At 42.7% G+C, this 18,827-nt stretch overlaps 1 protein-coding gene across 1 annotated transcript; it reads left to right on the forward strand.

Moving 5' to 3' along the window:
- Positions 1 to 652: 652 nt before the first annotated feature.
- LOC138978464 (serine/threonine-protein kinase pink-1, mitochondrial-like) lies at positions 653 to 18,202 on the forward strand. The gene is made up of 11 exons (XM_070351207.1): positions 653 to 1,146; positions 3,290 to 3,437; positions 5,064 to 5,186; positions 5,772 to 6,047; positions 7,382 to 7,531; positions 7,799 to 8,000; positions 8,772 to 8,954; positions 9,679 to 9,848; positions 14,786 to 15,073; positions 16,559 to 16,620; positions 16,936 to 18,202. The coding sequence occupies exons 1-11, from the start codon at positions 739 to 741 to the stop codon at positions 17,206 to 17,208; spliced, it is 2,283 nt and encodes a 760-aa protein (XP_070207308.1). The 5' UTR covers positions 653 to 738; the 3' UTR covers positions 17,209 to 18,202.
- Positions 18,203 to 18,827: the final 625 nt, after the last annotated feature.

Raw genomic sequence — 18,827 nt, forward strand, 5'->3', positions numbered from 1 at the left:
CCATTCTCAGAGAGCAACATTGCGTAATACTACCATAAATGGATGTTTTGTCCGCGAATTTTGGCGTGTGGGAACCGAGTGGGAACCGAACACAAAGGGTCAGGGCACCGAACACAAAGCGTAGGGGAACCGTCACAGTGTCACCGGTGTGTTACTGCCTCTGAAATCTTCAGCACCGAGCGAGTGCCTGTAAATAGTCTAAATATATCTATCGACTGGCACTTTTGGCCTCAACGTGCACGTGCACAGACCCCCCCCCCCCCCCCCCCATGGTGACCCTCACACACACACACACGGCAGACGCGCGTACACTGACATGGTGGACTATGTATAGCAGTACATGTCGCTGATCTACACATATTTTTAGATCAGTCGGTATTGTACAAAGCTCATGCTGGGTAAATGTCAAATAATAATGAATAGATACATGAATTTAATGTACACTAAATGGAACCAAAGGCAATAAGAGGATTGTGACGGAAGACAAAAAGGAAAGGTGACAACAAGAGAGAGAGAGAAAACGAAAATGATGAGTGAAAATATCCAACTTCATCGTTGAAAACTTGTTGTCAAAAGTGTCGTCTGCTACACGCGCAGAAGAGATCACTCCTCCCGTACGCATGCGCAAGAAACCAAAACAAGAAATGACGTTATCACCTTGAAACAGGAAAACGACGGGGTGAAAACAACAACAAACTGCGCTTCTCGACACGTCGCTGTCAAATCGTCGAATAAACCATGTTTAAAGTGGCGGGCCCCTTGTGGGCCCAAGCCACGGCGGTAGGCGACAATGTGTTCGCACGGCTTGTCAAAACGGGAAAGAAAGTCCTGCGCAGAGTGCTGCAGAAGGAGTTCGAACCGGCGGCAGGGAAAGAAATTCCGAAACCAACATGGAGTCTTCGTGCCCAGTCTGTCCAAGTCAGCGAAAGTTCTAACAGACGACTAATTGGTGGTTTGTTTCCGAAGCAAATTTGGAAAACGCAGGCCGCTGAGGTTCGACGACAGGCTGCCTTGCGCCTGATTCGAGATTCCAGAAAGGTGCCTGTGTTCGCGTTCGTCGGATTGTCCCTCGGAATCGGAGCGGCAGATGACCAGACTAAAACAGGAGGGAATGAGATTGATGACGTACTCTGCACTGGAATCAGGGTAAGCTTGAGAAGGCTGGTGTCTTGGTTAGTTTGTTGGTTAATGCGTGTGTGTGTGTGTACGCGCGCGCGGGCTCTCGCGTACGTTCGACTGAGAAGGGAAAGAGAGAGAAACTGAGATGTTAATACCTATTAGTGTTGTTCCCAGACACAGAACAATAGGTCAGTTGGACCTTGATTCAAAATTTCGGCATGGCTTAATTTAAACAACGACCTCAAGAACCTGAGAGCAAATCACTACCAACTGAGCTATGGAGCGCATCTACCAGGAAATGGAAAACTAAGATTCATAAGAAGGTCAATTTTGTGAGATACCCGTGACTGCCGGTGTCACGAACTGAAAACTCTGCCTGAACAATCCTTCTCATTGCGGTCAATGCGCATGCGCTAACATGGAGAGATTAATCAGGTCGTGAACAACCTAACCCTAACCCTCACCCTAACCCTTACCCTAATCCTAATCCTAAACCAAACCCATGGTTCGTTCGGTCAAAGGGTAGCATTTTTTAAGTCCAAGATTGGCGCATGCGCATTAACCGCAATGAGAAGGATTGTTCAGCAGCAGTTTCAGTTCGTGACACTGGTTCCCGAACCACTCCATAATAAATTATATATATATATTTGAATCAGTGAATGTTGAAAATTAAATGCTGACTGTTTTGTTTCTGACTACAATAATTTTTGAATATGAAGCGTGGTTGCATTATACCATTATCATATTATGTTATTTAAACTACATAAGTAGTTGGGTCATTCTCAGAAATGGTGGTACAAAGTGTTACATACAAAGTAAAAAATAAAGTGTCAAGAAATACAAAATAATTGTTTTTACTATGAAGTCTATTGTTTGCTATACATAATAATGCAAAAATTAGACAAAAAGAGTAATTGGTTGCTGAATAAGAGACGTTTTAAATTGTTATTTACGTGATGAATGTTGTAACATGGAAACCAAATTCCAACTTTAAACCACCTAAGCCTTCAATCCTTTGTGCATTTTTTATCAGTTCTGCAGTATTTTTGTGTTCTACCCAACACATTCTAGTTATGAAAGGTAAGGACTTCAACTAATATTGGTAAAAAAATGACATTTGGAACTGACTAAGGTGAATGTCGCAACACAGAAATGAAATGCTTGAATCACTTTCGGTTCCTGTGCGACAGACATGAATCTGCACTGTTTGGCCTTCCGGCCGTCTGACCCAAAATAACTACACAAAACACAATTCCTCAGAGTTTGCTGTATTTGTTGAAAGTTCCTGTTGCATTCAGATTACCCATTTTAAGTACTTGATGAATGTCGAACATCAACGATCAGAAGATACGAGAACTTCTTGGCTACTTTGTTGCCGCTAAACTTTGTTGAGAAACTGTTGCACTCGATATCTTTCCGACGCTACATTGTCGCCAACCGCGGTGTGTAAGTTTGTGACAAAGCTTTGCAGGCTCGACAATTTAGTAAAAACGATGCCATGAGTTTCAGCAAATGATATGATTCTGGTGTTTTCTGTGAATATTTGGCTGTGATTCAAAGGACTATTATCTTGTTCGAACTTCCTGCGCGCCAAAGAGCTAAAAATAGCCGTGATGTGGCAAAGTCATGGAGCACATTGCTGTCCGATGTTCGGGCGTCGAGTCTGGAAACGATGCATTACGACATTCACAATTTTTTGTTCGAAGCCCCTAACTTCAAATTCAGCGTGAGTTTTTGCAAAGATGTGTTGCTACGTCGGCCAATACTGAAGTCCTGACTGTCGATTGCAGTAATTTGTTGGTGTTTGCATGTTTGCATTTAGCCATGAGACTGAACATATTGTTGATCACGAAAGTCGTGTAACGCTTCGGCGATCCGGAAACGGCCGAACTTCGCAATTGAAAAGCACACAAAAACAACACCAACGTATAGAAACCATTTTTATTGACATACAACAATGCTTTAATGTCTCAGGAATAGATTCAAATGAAAAAAGTCGTGGTAGAAATAATTTTAATTTACTTTTTCATGATTTCAAATGTGTCACCCCTCTCACCCTCACTGTACCACCATTTCTGAGAATGACCCAGTTATGTGTTTACTGTGTCATTGCATGTGCATCTGTCATTCTGTGTCTTATTTTTTTCATTGTTTTTTTTCCAACTACCAGGGCTTGTTTCAAAGGTACGGAGTGAAGGAGGGTACCATCGTTGAGGCAGGCCAGCAGTTTTCTCTGGAGACTCTGCAGCTGGGACAGCTGATCGGCAAGGGATGCAATGCTGCTGTGTACGAAGCTAGGCCTGTTGGCGCATTCTTAGGTACAATTTATTTCTTCTTCATTCATGGGCTAAAACTCCAACATTCACTCATGTTTTTGCACGAGTGGGGTTTTACAGAAACATCTCCATTCTTAACCCACCAGGCCGCCAAGGCCGGGATTTGTACTCGCGACCTTCCGATTAGGAGGCTGATGTATTGTCAACTTAGGCTACTGCGCCCGTCTCAATTTATTTGTTTAATTTCTAGTGCCTGTGATTGCAGATTTTTTTTTCTGCTCATGAATTAATTTGAGAGACCTAGAGAATGGGACAGCAACGCTATCATGCCCATTAACCCCTTGACTGCCTTATGACGGGTATACCCGTCATGTGCCTGTGCAGCCGCAGCGCCTACGTGACGGGTAAACCCGTCATCTCAGTTCAGGAATTTTCCAGAAATGCTACGTCACTGCTGACACACAAATACCAGCCAATGGCTTGGTAGGATACCTCATTCTCATGAATAAACATAAATGGTGACGCGGTTTTGCGTCTGAAGGCTATTTTCGGCCTTGGCGGCAGGGAAGGGGAGAGAAAGCTCGACTCGTCAAAATGGCTAACGGTGACAGTCGACCGGGCCCTAGTAGGGAAAAACAAAGACGGACTGACGCTACAGGCTGTGCAAATGATTATGGATACTGACAGGGGAAGGGGGAGATCTTCTGTCGGACGATTCGTTGGAAACAGGTAGATGACAGTGATTATGATCCTTTCTTCGAGCAAGCAAAACAGCCACCTGTGTTTGATCCACAGGCACCGGAAGATGCGCCGGACCGATTTTTCAAAAGTTCATATTTGAACATCATTATAAGCCAAACTAATTATTATTTCCATGTTTAGACACTAAAAACAGATTCTTGGTTCAATTTCCTTTAAAAATAACATAGGTTTTACTTACCTACCTACTGCCAGTTTGGAGCTAGAATTTTTGACTCACATGCGAAGCAAAAGTGAGTCTATGTACTCACCCGAGTCGTCCGACAACCTTCCCGGTTGAAAATCTCAAACGCTGTGACATTATTAACCCCAGACCAGCTACATGTCTCATAAACACAACTCAATGTCAAACTATGGTTTTTCTCGTGCAACACACAAAACCCGTGATAACGCCTGTCCGGTCAGCTACGCATCGCCCTTCACTATTTAGGGAGATTAAAAACACGACGTGGTTTCACCTCACAAATATGCTACTCACATCTTTGTGACATTTCTCAAGGAGGTAGGGTGGGTGGGGGGGGGGGGGGGGGTGTGGGGGGGGGGGGTGTGGGGGGGGGGGAACATGCCACCCTAACAGGGCTGAATTTTCATGATGTCAGGCATGGTAATTGTTCTCCAATTTTTTTTGTTCTGCCGAAAAAGCTAAAGTGTCTGCCGAAAAAATAAATGGGGAGGCAAAAATGGTTCTGAAAACTGAATTTAATGGCAAACTTGGAGCTCTGCTCAGATGACACCAAATTGCACAATTTGGGTTCTAGGGAGAACATTTTTTCAGGGGGGGGGGGGGGGGGGGGCATGCCCCCGGACCCCCCTAGTAAGGCTAGGCGCTTTGCTCTGTCGACTTTGAGCTTACTTACTAATGTTCAGCCTTTTTTTACTTTTTTTCAATTCCCATGCCTGGATGTGCAGCCCAGGAAGATGCATGCAGCCCTCTGCCAGAAGACAGAGTCGTCCAGGAGGAGAGTTTTGAGAACCAGGCTGAGATACCAGATACTCAGAGGGAAGAGGAGGGAAGCAGTGTTGATGCTACAGGTACACTTAACATCTGCAGCTTGCTGTCTGTGTATACTACATTGGGTGTGCACGCTAAAGATCCCACGATTGACAAAAGGGTCTTTCCTGGCAAAATTGCTTAGGCACAGTTAATAATTGTCTACCATACCCGTGTGACTTGGAATAAGGCTGTGAAAGGTAAATATGCGCCGACATGGCTGCAATCTACTGGCCGTATAAAATTTCATCTCACACGGCATCACTGCAGAGCGCCTAGAACTGTACCCACGGAATATGCGCGATATAAGCCTCATTGATTGATTGATTGATTGTGTGTTGTAAAATCTCTAATATTTTGAGATGGGAATGAAGAGAATTAGGTAGGAAAGAAGGCAAAAATTCAGGTATGCAGAAGATCAAGATTTAACTCTTTTCTATTTGATTCTCTTGTTTATTTATTGTTGTTTATTTGTATGCAGTTATTTTATATTGATTTTTATCATTATGGTGTTGGTTTGTATTCCGAGAAGGTAATCCTATATCCATTGTGTGCGTCAGTGTTTAGTGTGTATGTTATCGGTTCATTTATTTCCTTCTTAATTTTGTTTGCTGTTTTGTATTCAGAAGGGAATCCTCCAGTCATATTCCACACTGATGACCACATTATCCCTGAGTCTGAGGATGATGACGATGATTTCATCATCATCAACGAAGATGAAGTCAACGCCATTGACCCTGTCACTGAAAATGGCGTCAAAGACAACTTAGACGGATGGGTTCTGTATAGAGTGTCCAGTCAACCAACTGCCACTGCCACTGCTGCTGCTGAAGACGCTTCAGATTCTGACAGCGATATTTTCATTCTGGCTGGAGACGGCGAAGGGCTGGAGTCTGTGCCTGGTGAGAAATTTGTTAAAGTCAGCTTTGTAGATTTTACAAAGAGAATGAAGTGTGCCACAAAAACCAACAGACTTGGACATAAAGTTGGTCTTCGAAGAAACAATCACACACACCCCACACATACACACACATCCTACACAAGCACACCCTTCACACATGCACAAACACAGGAAGTTTGCCTTTTAACACGTCTACACGCACACAAACCCTACACAAGCACACCCTACACACACAAAGTCTGCCTCTTAACATGTACACACGCCCACACCCACACAATTCCACTCACTTGTAGTTTCCAAGCCCTCTGAACCAAGCCTGCCGGCCAGTATACTTTCAGACAATATTTTGTAAGGGTCAGAAGCTCTGAATCGACTTAAGGTTCTTCAGTGTAAAGTTAGATCCACAAAGAGAAAGACAAGCTACCCTGTTTTCCAGAATGTGAAAGATTAGAAAGAAAATTAACTTGTCGAATAGGCTGTTAGCTATTTAGTTTTTGAGTCACTTGAGAAAAAGTGACTCTATGTAATCGGTCAGTGTTAGTCTGTCCGGCCGGCCGTCCGTAGACACCACCTTAACGTTGGACTTTTCTCGGAAACTATCAAAGCGATCGGGCTCATATTTTGTTTAGTCGTGACCTCCAATGACCTCTACACTTTAACGATGGTTTCGTTGACCTTTGACCTTTTTCAAGGTCACAGGTCAGCGTCAAAGGAAAAATTAGACATTTTATATCTTTGACAAAGTTCATCGGATGTGATTGAAACTTTGTAGGATTATTCTTTACATCAAAGTATTTACATCTGTAGCCTTTTACGAACGTTATCAGAAAAACAAGGGAGATAACTAGCCTTTTCTGTTCGGCAACACACAACTTAACGTTGGGCTTTTCTCGGAAACTATAAAAGTGACCGGGCTCAAATTTTATGTGAACGTGACTCATTGTGTTGTGAATAGCAATTTCTTCCTGTCCATCTGATGCCTCATATAATATTCAGAACTGCGAAAGTGACTCGATCGAGCGTTTGCTCTTCTTGTTGTGATTGTTTTCACTCTGCCATGAAAAGTAGAGGATAATAGGTTGACATGTCACATATGGTTTCATTTAGCAAATGCTTCACTGCCTTGAAAAGTAGAGGATAATGATTGATGTGACATGTTTCATTCAGCAGATAATGCTCCTTTTCTCTCCTTGCCTCATTTCCATCATGAAAAACTTCAAGCAAATGGTGGTGGTGATGTATAATTATCAATGTTTGCCCGAATGTTTTTGATTGTGTTCCTAATGTGTGTGTGTGTGTGTGTGTGCGTGCACTTGCGTTTGTCTGTCTATAAAGACATAGAGGATGTAGAGCTTGGATGGTCTGTGGTCAACACGCGTACACCAGAGGTGTTGACATCCGGCGAGGTTTCATCAGAATCAACTCGCAGCAGCAGCAGATCTACAATGTCCAGTGCGGTGTCATCAGAAACCAGCCTTGCCTCAGGTAAATTTCCCTCCTGTCAAAACCCCCCAATTTACCATCTCTCCTCCTTAAAGACCAAGCTATTAATGGTTGGCAGAATATTTTCTGACTGATTGATTGACTGATGATGGATTGATTGGCTTGCTTGCATGTTGATTGATCTAATTGATCTTCTTTGTTTTTATTGTTTCACAGACTCTACTTTTGATTGACTGATGAGAGATTGATGGGCTTGCTTGCATGTTGATTGATGTAATTAATCTGTTTTTAAATTTGATTGATTGAAAGATTCTACAGACACCTGCAGCTCCACAATGGAAGACCCAGAGCCTGCACCAAACATCAGCGGGTCTTCAGAATACCCACTGGCAGTGAAAATGATGTTCAACTACAGCGTAGAGTCGCAGGCAGACAGGATTCTCACCGCCATGGCCAAGGAGACAGTGCCCGCCCAGTCCAGTCTTGCTGAGTCGGTGATCGAAGCTGCCAGGTAAGAACGTCCACTTTGTTTTGTTTGCCTCCTTGCCTGTGGCTGTTGCCAGGGCTTGATTTCTGCTGCACCAGAGACTGAAGTCTGTTGACAGAGTACAGTGGAACCCTCCCTCCCCTCCCCACACCTCCCACCTGCACTCCCCTCCCAATGTAAGATTTCCTCCTTTTTAATGACCTCATTTTCTCAGATTTTCTGCTTATAACCTCTTTGAATTTACCTCCAATTTAAGAATCCTTATTTTGGAAGACCTGCTTTTCTCATTTTTTTTCTTTTTTGTTTAGGCTCTAAAAGGGGGGTTCCACTGTTCTTTAGTTTTCTCATGAAGTGTAGGTGTGAGGGAGATCATCTGCAAGAACCATCGTCTGCTAAGGAATCAGGTTAATTATAACATAACCAGTCCATGAAAAACATGAAAACAAAAACACAAGATTTGAAGATACTTGCTCGCTGGTCTCGGGTAACCAGACCGTGTTTTCACGGGTTTCATTCCCCCCCAAAAGACTGCTTTCAGAAAATTATTTTTAAAAAAAATTCTCGGGAAAATCAATCAGATTTCGGGAAGGATTTCAGACATCTGTAGATTCCCCAAAAATTTGAGAGGGTTGGCAGCTATGAGTATCGCTGGATATTTCAGGTAAGACTGGTCCTGTGTTGTTTCAGAAAGCAGAGTCTTTTGTTCCAGTCTGCAGGCTGGGATGAAGAGACTGCCGCCTCACCCCAACATTGTGGCCATGCATGGCATACACGTTTTTGTTTTGTTTGTTCCAGTCTGCAGGCTGGGATGAAGAGACTGCCGCCTCACCCTAACATTGTGGCCATGCATGGCGTCTTTGTCGACCAGACGCCAGAACTTCCGGGCGGTACAGACGACTACCCCTCGGCCCTTCCCCCTCGACTTAACAGAGAGGGGGGCTTTGGGAGGAATGCCACCATGTTCCTGGTCATGAAGAAGTAAGGATAATATAGAGTGTACAGTAAGATTGCATAGTACAGAGAGTAAAGTAAGAGGATAGATGTGATGTTGATTTTAGAGTAAAGTAAAAACGCATAAAGTTATCGTGTGCAGAGTGTAGAGTAAGAGTGTTGCGGTGGAACCCCCCTTTCACGACCTTCACAAATCTAAGAAAATCAAGGGAGAGAGTCTTAAAATGGGGGTAAATTTTAAAGAGGTTAAGAAGAAATAGGAATAATCTGCCAGGCGCAATAGCCTTGACGATAAGATGTAAACCTCCCGTCTAGAAGGTTTAGTGGTACATTGGAACCCCCATTTTAAGACCTCCAAAAATCCGAGAAAATCAGGTCTTAAAAAGGAGGATGTCTTAAAATGGGGGTAAATTTACAATGGTAATGAACAGAAAGTCTGAGAACACAAGGTCTTAAAAAGGAGGGAGTCTTAAAATGGGGGTAAATTTACAATGGTAATGAACAGAAAGTCTGAGAACACAAGGTCTTAAAAGGGAGGGAGTCTTAAAATGGGGGTAAATTTACAATGGTAATGAACAGAAAGTCTGAGAACACAAGGTCTTAAAAGGGAGGGAGTCTTAAAATGGGGGTCATGAAAGGTGGGTTCCACTGTAGAATCTTCCAAGTGGAAGGTTGACGTCCTAACAACTAGGCTGCGCGTCCATCTTGTTCTTTCTGGAGATTAAAAGTGACGCCTGTGTGTATTTTTCAGGTACAGTATGACGCTGAGGGAATACATGAATGCTTACAGCGTCAGCACCCACACTCGTTGTCTGCTCTTTGCCCAGCTATTGGAGGGAGTGGCCCACCTGGGGAATCATGGGATAGCTCACCGAGATCTCAAAAGCGACAACGTCCTGGTCGACCTTTCCTGTGGAGCAGGTATAAGAAAAAAATGGAGCTTTGTCTAATTCTTCAGCTTGATTTTCTCAAAAACAGCCTTGCTGAAAGTAGGAGCCTTTTTGAGTGCATTGCCTCTGCTGGTTATATTTAGTCAAGTTTTGACTAAATATTTTAACATCGAGGGGGAATCGAAACGAGGGTCGTGGTGTGTGTGTGTGCGTTCGTGCGTGCGTGCGTGCGTGTAGAGCGATTCAGACCAAACTACTGGGCCGATCTTTATGAAATTTTACATGAGAGTTCCTGGGATTGATATCCTCGAACGTTTTTTTCCTTTTTTCGATAAATGTCTTTCATGACGTCATATCCGGCTTTTCGTGAAAGTTGAGGCGGCACTGTCACGCTCTTATTTTTCAACCAAATTGGTTGAAATTGTGGTCAAGTAATCTTCGACGAAGCCCGGACTTCGGTATTGCATTTCAGCTTGGTGCCTTAAGGCAAAGGGAGCCACTAAAATCTAAATTTGTATTTACTTCTACCATAGGCTAATGTTATATGCTTATGAAGTGGTAAGGCATATACGATTTCAAAACGGATAACGTTTTCAGTACCGTCACTGTCCGTTACCATGGAAACGGCAATCTCCAACTGCCAAAATGGGTTGCTAGGAACACGTTTTTTAGCTTCCCCTTAAATCATAGGAATGTGATTTTTTGTATGTAGGATGTAGGAGTCCATAGTTGTGGAATGACAACAGGGATTTTTTCTAGGATGAATAGTTCTGATAAAATATTTTTTTTAGATGAATTATCATGTTTTTCAGCACAATTTTAGTAAATATGACCCGCCTGAACAGTTATTTATTAATTTAAAGAAAATTCCTGTTGTCATTCCACAGGTTGTCCTCTGATAAGCATGTCCCTTAAGTTTCATTGCATTCTGAACAGCTGGATTGAAGAAAAACAGTTTCCTAGAAAGCAGGTCATGCAAAAACGCTGAACAGAGAAACAAGGCCGAGAACATTTCAAAGCTCTTTCATTCACCCCAAATCAATGTTAACATAGTTCAGGTATTTTTCACAGACACCTGGTAACTACAGGCTTACCTAAAACTGCCCAGCAGCATATGCTGCACCCCCTTGTAGTCTGATGAGCTCATCCTGTCTTTTGAGTTTAGCTGCACGCACAGTGTCGCGTCTCTTGTTTAGCTGATCTTTCTTGAACCTGAGGCTGCCAAGAACCCTTTTACACTCCTAGCCTTGTTTAGTCTTTTCATGTTACAGCCTGTTGTAAAGCCGTAGAACTGTGCAGTGTTGAGAGCAGCCGCTGGTTCAAAATTGAATTCCCTAGCCCCTGTGACGACTGCAAACCGTACGCGATTTTTGCATGCAAATTTGTCCTTGGGGCAGCGAACCCAAACGCTGCTGTGGAGACACTCATTAGAGTTTTGGGTTTTTCCTGACACACATCTCTGAAGCAGTTGATCTTTCGTCAGTCTCTGGTAAACTGGTTCTAGAGGAGGATTCAGCTTCTTGAAGTTGAGAGGTGTATGGACGAGTTTTGCGTGTGGTCCCGGGGGCTGGTAGAAGGACCATGACGCGGCACCATGGGGGCACAAGTCATGCTGTGGCTTGTCATCTGTTGAGAAGCCGTGACGCAGAGATGCCATCACTGCCCGTTTCATGTCTGCAACTGTCTTACCCCCCCCCCCCCCCCCCTAATTGCCCGATTATAATATATCGTCAACTTCCTGATTGTATTCAGAGTCAGCTGATCATACCCTCGCCCTCCCAAAGTGATTCCTTTTTTGCGGCAGTCTGTCACAAGGTTGCGAAGCGCTGTTACAAGACGCTTGGAAACGTGATTGATGTACTCTTCTTTTTCGATGGTTACTTGATCTCCATAAGGCTTTATTTTGGAAAGTTCCTGGAAGGTTTTTGTGTCACCGTCTGACAGGATAACTGTGTATCGCAGATTGTGCTGCGACACTGACCTGCCCCACAGAACCCGAGCCGCCTCGACTTCCATGATGCCACTGGAACCTAAAAATAAAACCACCGTTTCAGTCAAAGTCAGCCACTGAATAGCAAACACACACAAACACACACACACACAAAAGGCAATCAGCCACATATCTACCAACATAGACGCTATTATTGCTTTTGTTCAGTACATGTATTACTATGCATGGATTAGTACCCAAACACACACTCACACATGCATGCACACACACACACACACACACACACACACACACACACACACACACACACACAAACACACACACACAAACACACACACACACACAAACACACACACACACACACGCACACACACACACACACAAGGCAATCAGCCACAGATCTACCAACATAGACGCTATCATTGTTTTTGTTCAGTACATGTATTACTATGCATGGATTAGTACCCAAACACACACAAATACACAAACACGCACAGACACACACGTACACTTCACATAGACAGCGCACACAAAACACTGACACACATTTTCACAAACACTTACAGATCTATGTAAAATTCAAACACAACACACTATCATCCCATTTCAACAAACGTCTTCACAAACGCACCATACACACATACTGTTTAGATCTACGCACTCACCTGCAAAATTCTTGTCACAGATGTCCAGTTGTTTTACCAGCCAGGCAGCATACTCCAGGGGTTTCTCCTGGAGAAGTTTGTTTCCAGTTGTCTGGCAAACGTATGACAGTAGTTGCACATAACATGAGCGTCAAAGCAAATTCCAGTCAGCACGTCTAGACTACAGCACACCCTATTCCAATGTGGGACGAGTGCCCCCTGGTCAGCCATGATCCGTCGTAGCTTACACTGATATCAAGAACATCATCATCAGACAGTGTCATTCCATTGTGCGTTGCGTGTATCTGTCTGACCTGACGGACAGCCTCACTGAATACTTTCTCCTCCAGTAGATCTACATCAAGTCGTTGATAGAGTTTATCAGCTTTCTTCTGGAAGGTTTTGTGATCCATGCCTACCAAATCTAAACTTTCACAAAATTTGTTAAATTGTTGAGCACCTAGCCCACATATCAAGGAGTCTGGACGAATAAACGGCTTGCCTGATGAGACCATACTCCGTTTGACCGCTTTCTTTGGAAGCAAGGTATCCAGCGGTACCTGGAACAACTTCCTCATATGCGCGTACACTGCAAGGCCGTGTCTCTGTTTTGAGTCTGGGCATGGTGACAGCGTTGGCTGTTTACATTGCGGACAACAAAGTTCGTTTACAAGTCAATACCATCAAAGGTTTCCAAATCAACAAGACGTGACATCTCCTTGTTTGGGAAGCCTCTGGACCTGTCGCTTTTGACCAGTGGCTGCTGTGTAGGCCTATGTGTTCGTCTTGAATTGCTTTCGCGTCAAACCGCCAAGAACACACTCTCAGTCCTGACGCAGAATTTGATCTGCATGCCACAGCGGTCGATCCAGATTTTGTGCGCTTGGTCACCGATTGTGTTTTAGATGTTCTCTTGTCTCTGCAACTCTTCAGTTGTTGTCTTCTCGTACACTTGCCTTTATGATGTGTTTTTCGGAGCGTTGATCTTTTCACACGTGCCATTTTTCTAAGCAAACTCAGTCGAAAACTAAACGCGGTGAGCAGACGACTTTTAAAACGCGAAAAGCCACGCGAGCCTATCTGACCAATCGTGGCCAGGTATTTACGTCATACCCCCGTATATGGAAAGTGTCTGTGGTTTGCTTGTTTGAAAAATAGGGGGGTTTCCCCAGGAGAATCCATATTTAACCGAAAATAACCGCCGAATGAGACAGGGGAGAGAACTGCTGTTCAAACGGTATACGACGTTCCCGCGTTGGGCGAGCAGAAATGTCTGTTGTCAAGGGTTGAAAATCGGAATTTTTATCGGAAGAGTGAATGAAAAGACAGAAAAATTCGCCGGGTTGGTGCAATGAAATATGTTTTTAGAGACTTTGATGAATTTGTATAGTGTAATCATATGCATTTCATGAAAGTAGACAGATTGAAAGGTGCAAAACTGCTAACAACTCAAAATGGCTGTGTAAGTCCAATCACTCTAAATTTCAGTGGCGCACTTCGCCTTAAAAATTAATTAATGACTTTGGTCATTAAAAATCTGAAAATTGTAAAAAAAAATTAAAATTTATAAAACGATCCAAATTTACGTTCATCTTATTCTCCATCATTTTCTGATTCCAAAAACATATAAATATGTTATATTTGGATTAAAAACAAGCTCTGAAAATTAAATATATAAAAATTATTATCAAAATTAAATTGTCGAAATCAATTTAAAAACACTTTCATCTTATTCCTTGTCGGTTCCTGATTCCAAAAACATATAGATATGATATGTTTGGATTAAAAACACGCTCAGAAAGTTAAAACAAAGAGAGGTACAGAAAAGCGTGCTATCCTTCTTAGCGCAACTACTACCCCGCTCTTCTTGTCAATTTCACTGCCTTTGCCATGAGCGGTGGACTGACGATGCTACGAGTATACGGTCTTGCTGAAAAATGGCATTGCGTTCAGTTTCATTCTGTGAGTTCGACAGCTACTTGACTAAATATTGTATTTTCGCCTTACGCGACTTGTTTTTTTCTTCTTGTGAAACATGGCACAAACTTTTCTTTCTTCTTTTTTTCCCTTTTTTTAATTTAAATTTTTTTTACTGAATACTGAGAGTCAGTGGTAAATATCAAACTCATGATGTGACTGTTTCAGCTGTTTTCCTTTCTTTTGTGACGAAATACAACAATCATGCGAACAGTATAGAAATCATGTGCCAAAAACTACTGATTTATTCCTTACGAACACAGCATAACCGTTTAATTAGTGGTCGGGCATATTTTTGATAGCTGCATTGTTTTGGACCTGTAGATGTTCAACAATGGACTGTCACCAGCTTTTGCAAATGCTTGTGGTTTTCTTATCTCTTTTCTGTGTTTTTAGACCACCCGTACTTGGCAATCAGTGATTTCGGCTGCTGTCTGGCAGACGTCAACTACGGACTAAAGCTTCCTTACCTTGTTAGAGAGATGGACAGGGGAGGTAATGGTGCCCTGATGGCTCCAGAAATCAAATGCACTGAGCCCGGGAAAAACAGCGTACTGGACTACACCAAGGCAGATCTGTGGGCGGCTGGAGCTTTGGGATACGAGATTTTCGGTGACGGGAACCCATTTTACCGGCAGTTTGATGCACGGAGCTACAGAGAAGAAGATCTGCCCAAGCTTCCAGGTACGTGGGCTGAGTATACCAGTGGAAGTTTGTTCATTTTTTTCAAGACTCCCAGATTTGAAAACGTTGCTTTCTCAGATGTTCTGTTCATAACATTGCACTGTTACTTCTGTTTTAAACTCCGTCTTTTTAAGACTTCTGTTTGATTTGTCCTTTTCTGTGTACATGTGAACAGTTTTATGTTTTGTAGATCACATAGCAGTCACCGTTAGCTATGGATGAGACAATTTGTCAGTTTGGTGTTGATCTGTGAACTTACAAGCTGTTCAAAATCTTGCTGCATTTTCATCACTCGATCACCTTCAGACAAATAGAAATGTGTACAAGATAACCAACAGACCATAATTATATACTATTCAGTGCTGTATGCATACTTGAGAGCTATTCTTCATTGTCACATATGGAGGTCTGGAGGGCTAAGGTTCATGCCTCGACCATTCAGATGAAAGAGATCATTGATGTACCAGGTGTGCTGACCAAGCAAAGCGTAGACAATACACTTTGATAGTTTATATCTGGCAGTCTTGCAAACATGGCTGTTTTGCCGTCTAGGGACGGCGATAAGCATGAATTCGGGTGACGTATGACGGGCCATAGACCAAATAGCCTGGACCGCCAACTCGTCACGTGACCCTTTGAGGTTACGACGCTCGACTTTCAGGGGCGCTTAGCGTCCGGTTTGAAAGGCCAGCGATTCGAAGACAGTGAAAAGAAAGCACGCTCCAGTTATTTGTGACAATGGGAGGTGACAATGAACTGGATTTTCCAAAACTCCAAACTAAACTTAACAAAACTCATCGAAAAACATGTTCCATATGCACTTTAGCTGAGTTTATTTGAGCATTTTCAGAACTTACCTCGGCAACTTCGTCCATGTTTACAATCGACACCGGATATGACATCCCCCTGATTTCTGAAAGGCCATGTAAGCGTAGGTTCCTAAATGTGAGAGGCCGCTACCTCGTAATAGAGAGAAAGAGCGGAGAGAGAGCTAGTTGGCGGTCCAAGATAAATGGTCTATGGATGGGCGTAGTGGATAAGACATTGGCCTCCAAATCGGAGGGTCTTGAGTTCAAATTTTAGCCGCGGCAGCCTGGTGGATTAAGGATGGAGATTTTTCCTATCTCCCAGGTCAACTTCTGTGCAGACCTGCTATTGCCTTATCCCCCTTCGTGTGTACACGCAAGCACAAGACCAAGTGCGCATGGAAAAGACTCTGTAATCCATGTCAAAGTTTGGTTGATTATGGAAACGCAAAAATACCCATCATGCTTCCCAAGAAATCGGCGTATGCTGCCTGAATGGCGGGGTAAAAACGTACAAATCCACAACGTGGGAGTTTTAGCCCATGAAGGAAGCAGAAGAAGAAGTGTGACGTCACAAATACATACCAGACGAATATTATACAAGGATTTGCAGTCATTGTATGTAGCGTACTATTTGCATTGGAGAAAAAAAAGAAATTTTTGCTTATTATCTTTGCAGAGAATGTGCCAGGGGCAGTTGCAAGGCTGATTGAGTTAATGCTGAAGAGGAATCCCTCAGAGGTATGATTGATCAACAACTCTCACTTTGAATAAATAAGTGATAAAGCAATATGGCAAGATCTAAGATAAACAGCTGTGAAAAATGCAATAGTTTGTTGATCACCAAAGTGTCCAGTGGCAGTTTATTTAATCACAGAGGGTTGTATTCAGTTAAGTTATATATGTGTGAATAAAGATTTAAAAACAAAAGGGCACGTAATTATGCCTTGTTGGAGCAAAAGTAAAATAAAATGTTTAAAGTAAATAGAAGAGTACAATAGTGTGTAGAGAATTGAAGAGAAGTGTATTGAATATTATTTTATTTTGTTGTTCTAGCGGCCAACGCCAGCAGCAGCAGCTTCTGCCATACAGATTTTCCTCTGGGCTCCTGAAAAGCTGCAACCTTTTGCAAAACAGCATCCCATTGGCTACAACCCTCTGTGGAGATGCAAGGAGCTCTGCTATTGGCTGGAGCAGCTCACCGTGGAAACAGTGTGTCAGAGAGTTTTTGGAGGTGGAGCCTCGCAGTTGGACTTGTTGATCAAGACAGCTTTTCTTTCGAGAGTGTCTCGGCAGGATGTTTTCGCAGTGGTGGCCTTGGATAAGTGAGGCTGTGGTGGGAGATTTTTGTCAAGTAGTATTCCATCTTAAAGAGCTCGAGATGATACGTACAGTGTTACAGTATCTCTTCTGCTTCTACAGTTATCCGAATGTCCACAAAATAGACCTTTTCGGTATCTGAGCAGCTCTCGCGAGATATCCGCGAGACACGCTCTTTGTTATGCTTTGAAAGTCGTGAAAACTTCGAACGTAGGCTTTGGCAGCTCGCGCAAGATAGCTTTACCACATGCATTGCTAGGCTTTGAAGTTTTCAAGAGCTTGGAATACCGATAGGGTCTATAGCAAGCAGTGACTGTGATTTACTTGAAGGGTTAAAAGTACCAACGGTGTATGCATTGTTCTGTCTTTTGATGGTTATGCCAGTGCAACATGACGGAGTAGAGACTTTTTGTGAGTTTTTCGTTGTCAGCGTGTTTGGCTTTTAATTGGTCCGATCTTGCTGATGTCTTTTGTGTTTTTGTAGAACTTTTTCCTTGCACAATGTGCGGTAGTATTGCTGTGATTATTCAAGAGAGCAGCTCATGGAACTACAGTTACTACATGTAGTACCATGGCTATACACGTGTATGTACTTGATTTGTAGATCTAAGAACATCTGTACTCAAGCATGTTCTTATGAAGAGGATTGTTTAAGATTTCAAAACTTTATTCTTACAAAAGAAAGAAGGGGGGAGTGGGGTTAGGAAAGTGAGCAACATGTTTCAAATTAAAACGAAAGTCGCTTAAATAGTTGGTTTAAACAAGTTTATTCAATAAATAGTTGATTGTTATGCAGCTGTTTTTTTTTCTTTTTCAGTCTTGCCTTTTACGACATTTAGCATCTAATTTTGATCAATCATCTGATTGGTTATGTCAAATGCAATTCAGGTTTTCTTTTCAAGCTGCAATTTGTAAGGACTGCAGTAACTTTTGTAATACAGTACAAACTTTATTTCAGGCAAGATTTGCCATTTGGCTAGTAGAAATACACACACAAAGCGTGCTAGTGTTTCTATTTTTCTTCTTCTGTGTGTGCGTGTCATTGCGGGTTTCAGGCATGCTGAACTTTATTCAGGGATACTAGGGTTAGAGGGAGATGATCATGATTGAGCATAATTTTACTCTGCTCCCTTAAAGCTACTTCAACAAACTCTTGCACCCTAAAACTGAGCAGTTTCAGGATAATACTTTTCGACCATTATCTGTCAGTTTGTAATTTTGTTCCCCTTCAAAACTGATTTTCTCTACACGGCTTCCTAGCAGAGTTCATAATCCTATGAATAAAGCTTCGACCCCCACTTTTCTGGCAAGAATTCTATGCATGATTAGTCAGTGTGACACACACACGCACACACACAAACCACTCTCCCCTGTCTCTCTCTCTTTAGTACCTAAATGATCTAATGCTGCCATTCTTGGTTGAAGAAACTTTCAAAGGTTTCTCTCTCTCTCTCTCTCTCTCTCTCTCTCTCTCTCTCTCTCTCTCTCTCTCTCTCTCTCTCTCTCTCTCTCTCTCTCTCTCTCGTTAGAGACAGGACAAACGCATTAAGTACAAGTATAACACATTTTATGTTCTCAAACTTGCAAAAGCTCTTCTGGGGATTCGAGTAGGAGACTGTACCAAGAAA

The sequence above is a fragment of the Littorina saxatilis genome, linkage group LG10, assembly GCF_037325665.1.
Source record: "Littorina saxatilis isolate snail1 linkage group LG10, US_GU_Lsax_2.0, whole genome shotgun sequence".
In the NCBI taxonomy this organism is placed as follows: domain Eukaryota; kingdom Metazoa; phylum Mollusca; class Gastropoda; order Littorinimorpha; family Littorinidae; genus Littorina; species Littorina saxatilis.

Coding starts and splice junctions, on each gene's coding strand:
- LOC138978464 (XM_070351207.1), top strand. CDS start 739: ATGTTTAAAGTGGCGGGCCCCTTGTGGGCCCAAGCCACGGCGGTAGGC. Junction 1,147..3,289: donor TACTCTGCACTGGAATCAGG/GTAAGCTTGAGA, acceptor TCCAACTACCAG/GGCTTGTTTCAAAGGTACGG. Junction 7,532..7,798: donor AGAAACCAGCCTTGCCTCAG/GTAAATTTCCCT, acceptor ATTGATTGAAAG/ATTCTACAGACACCTGCAGC.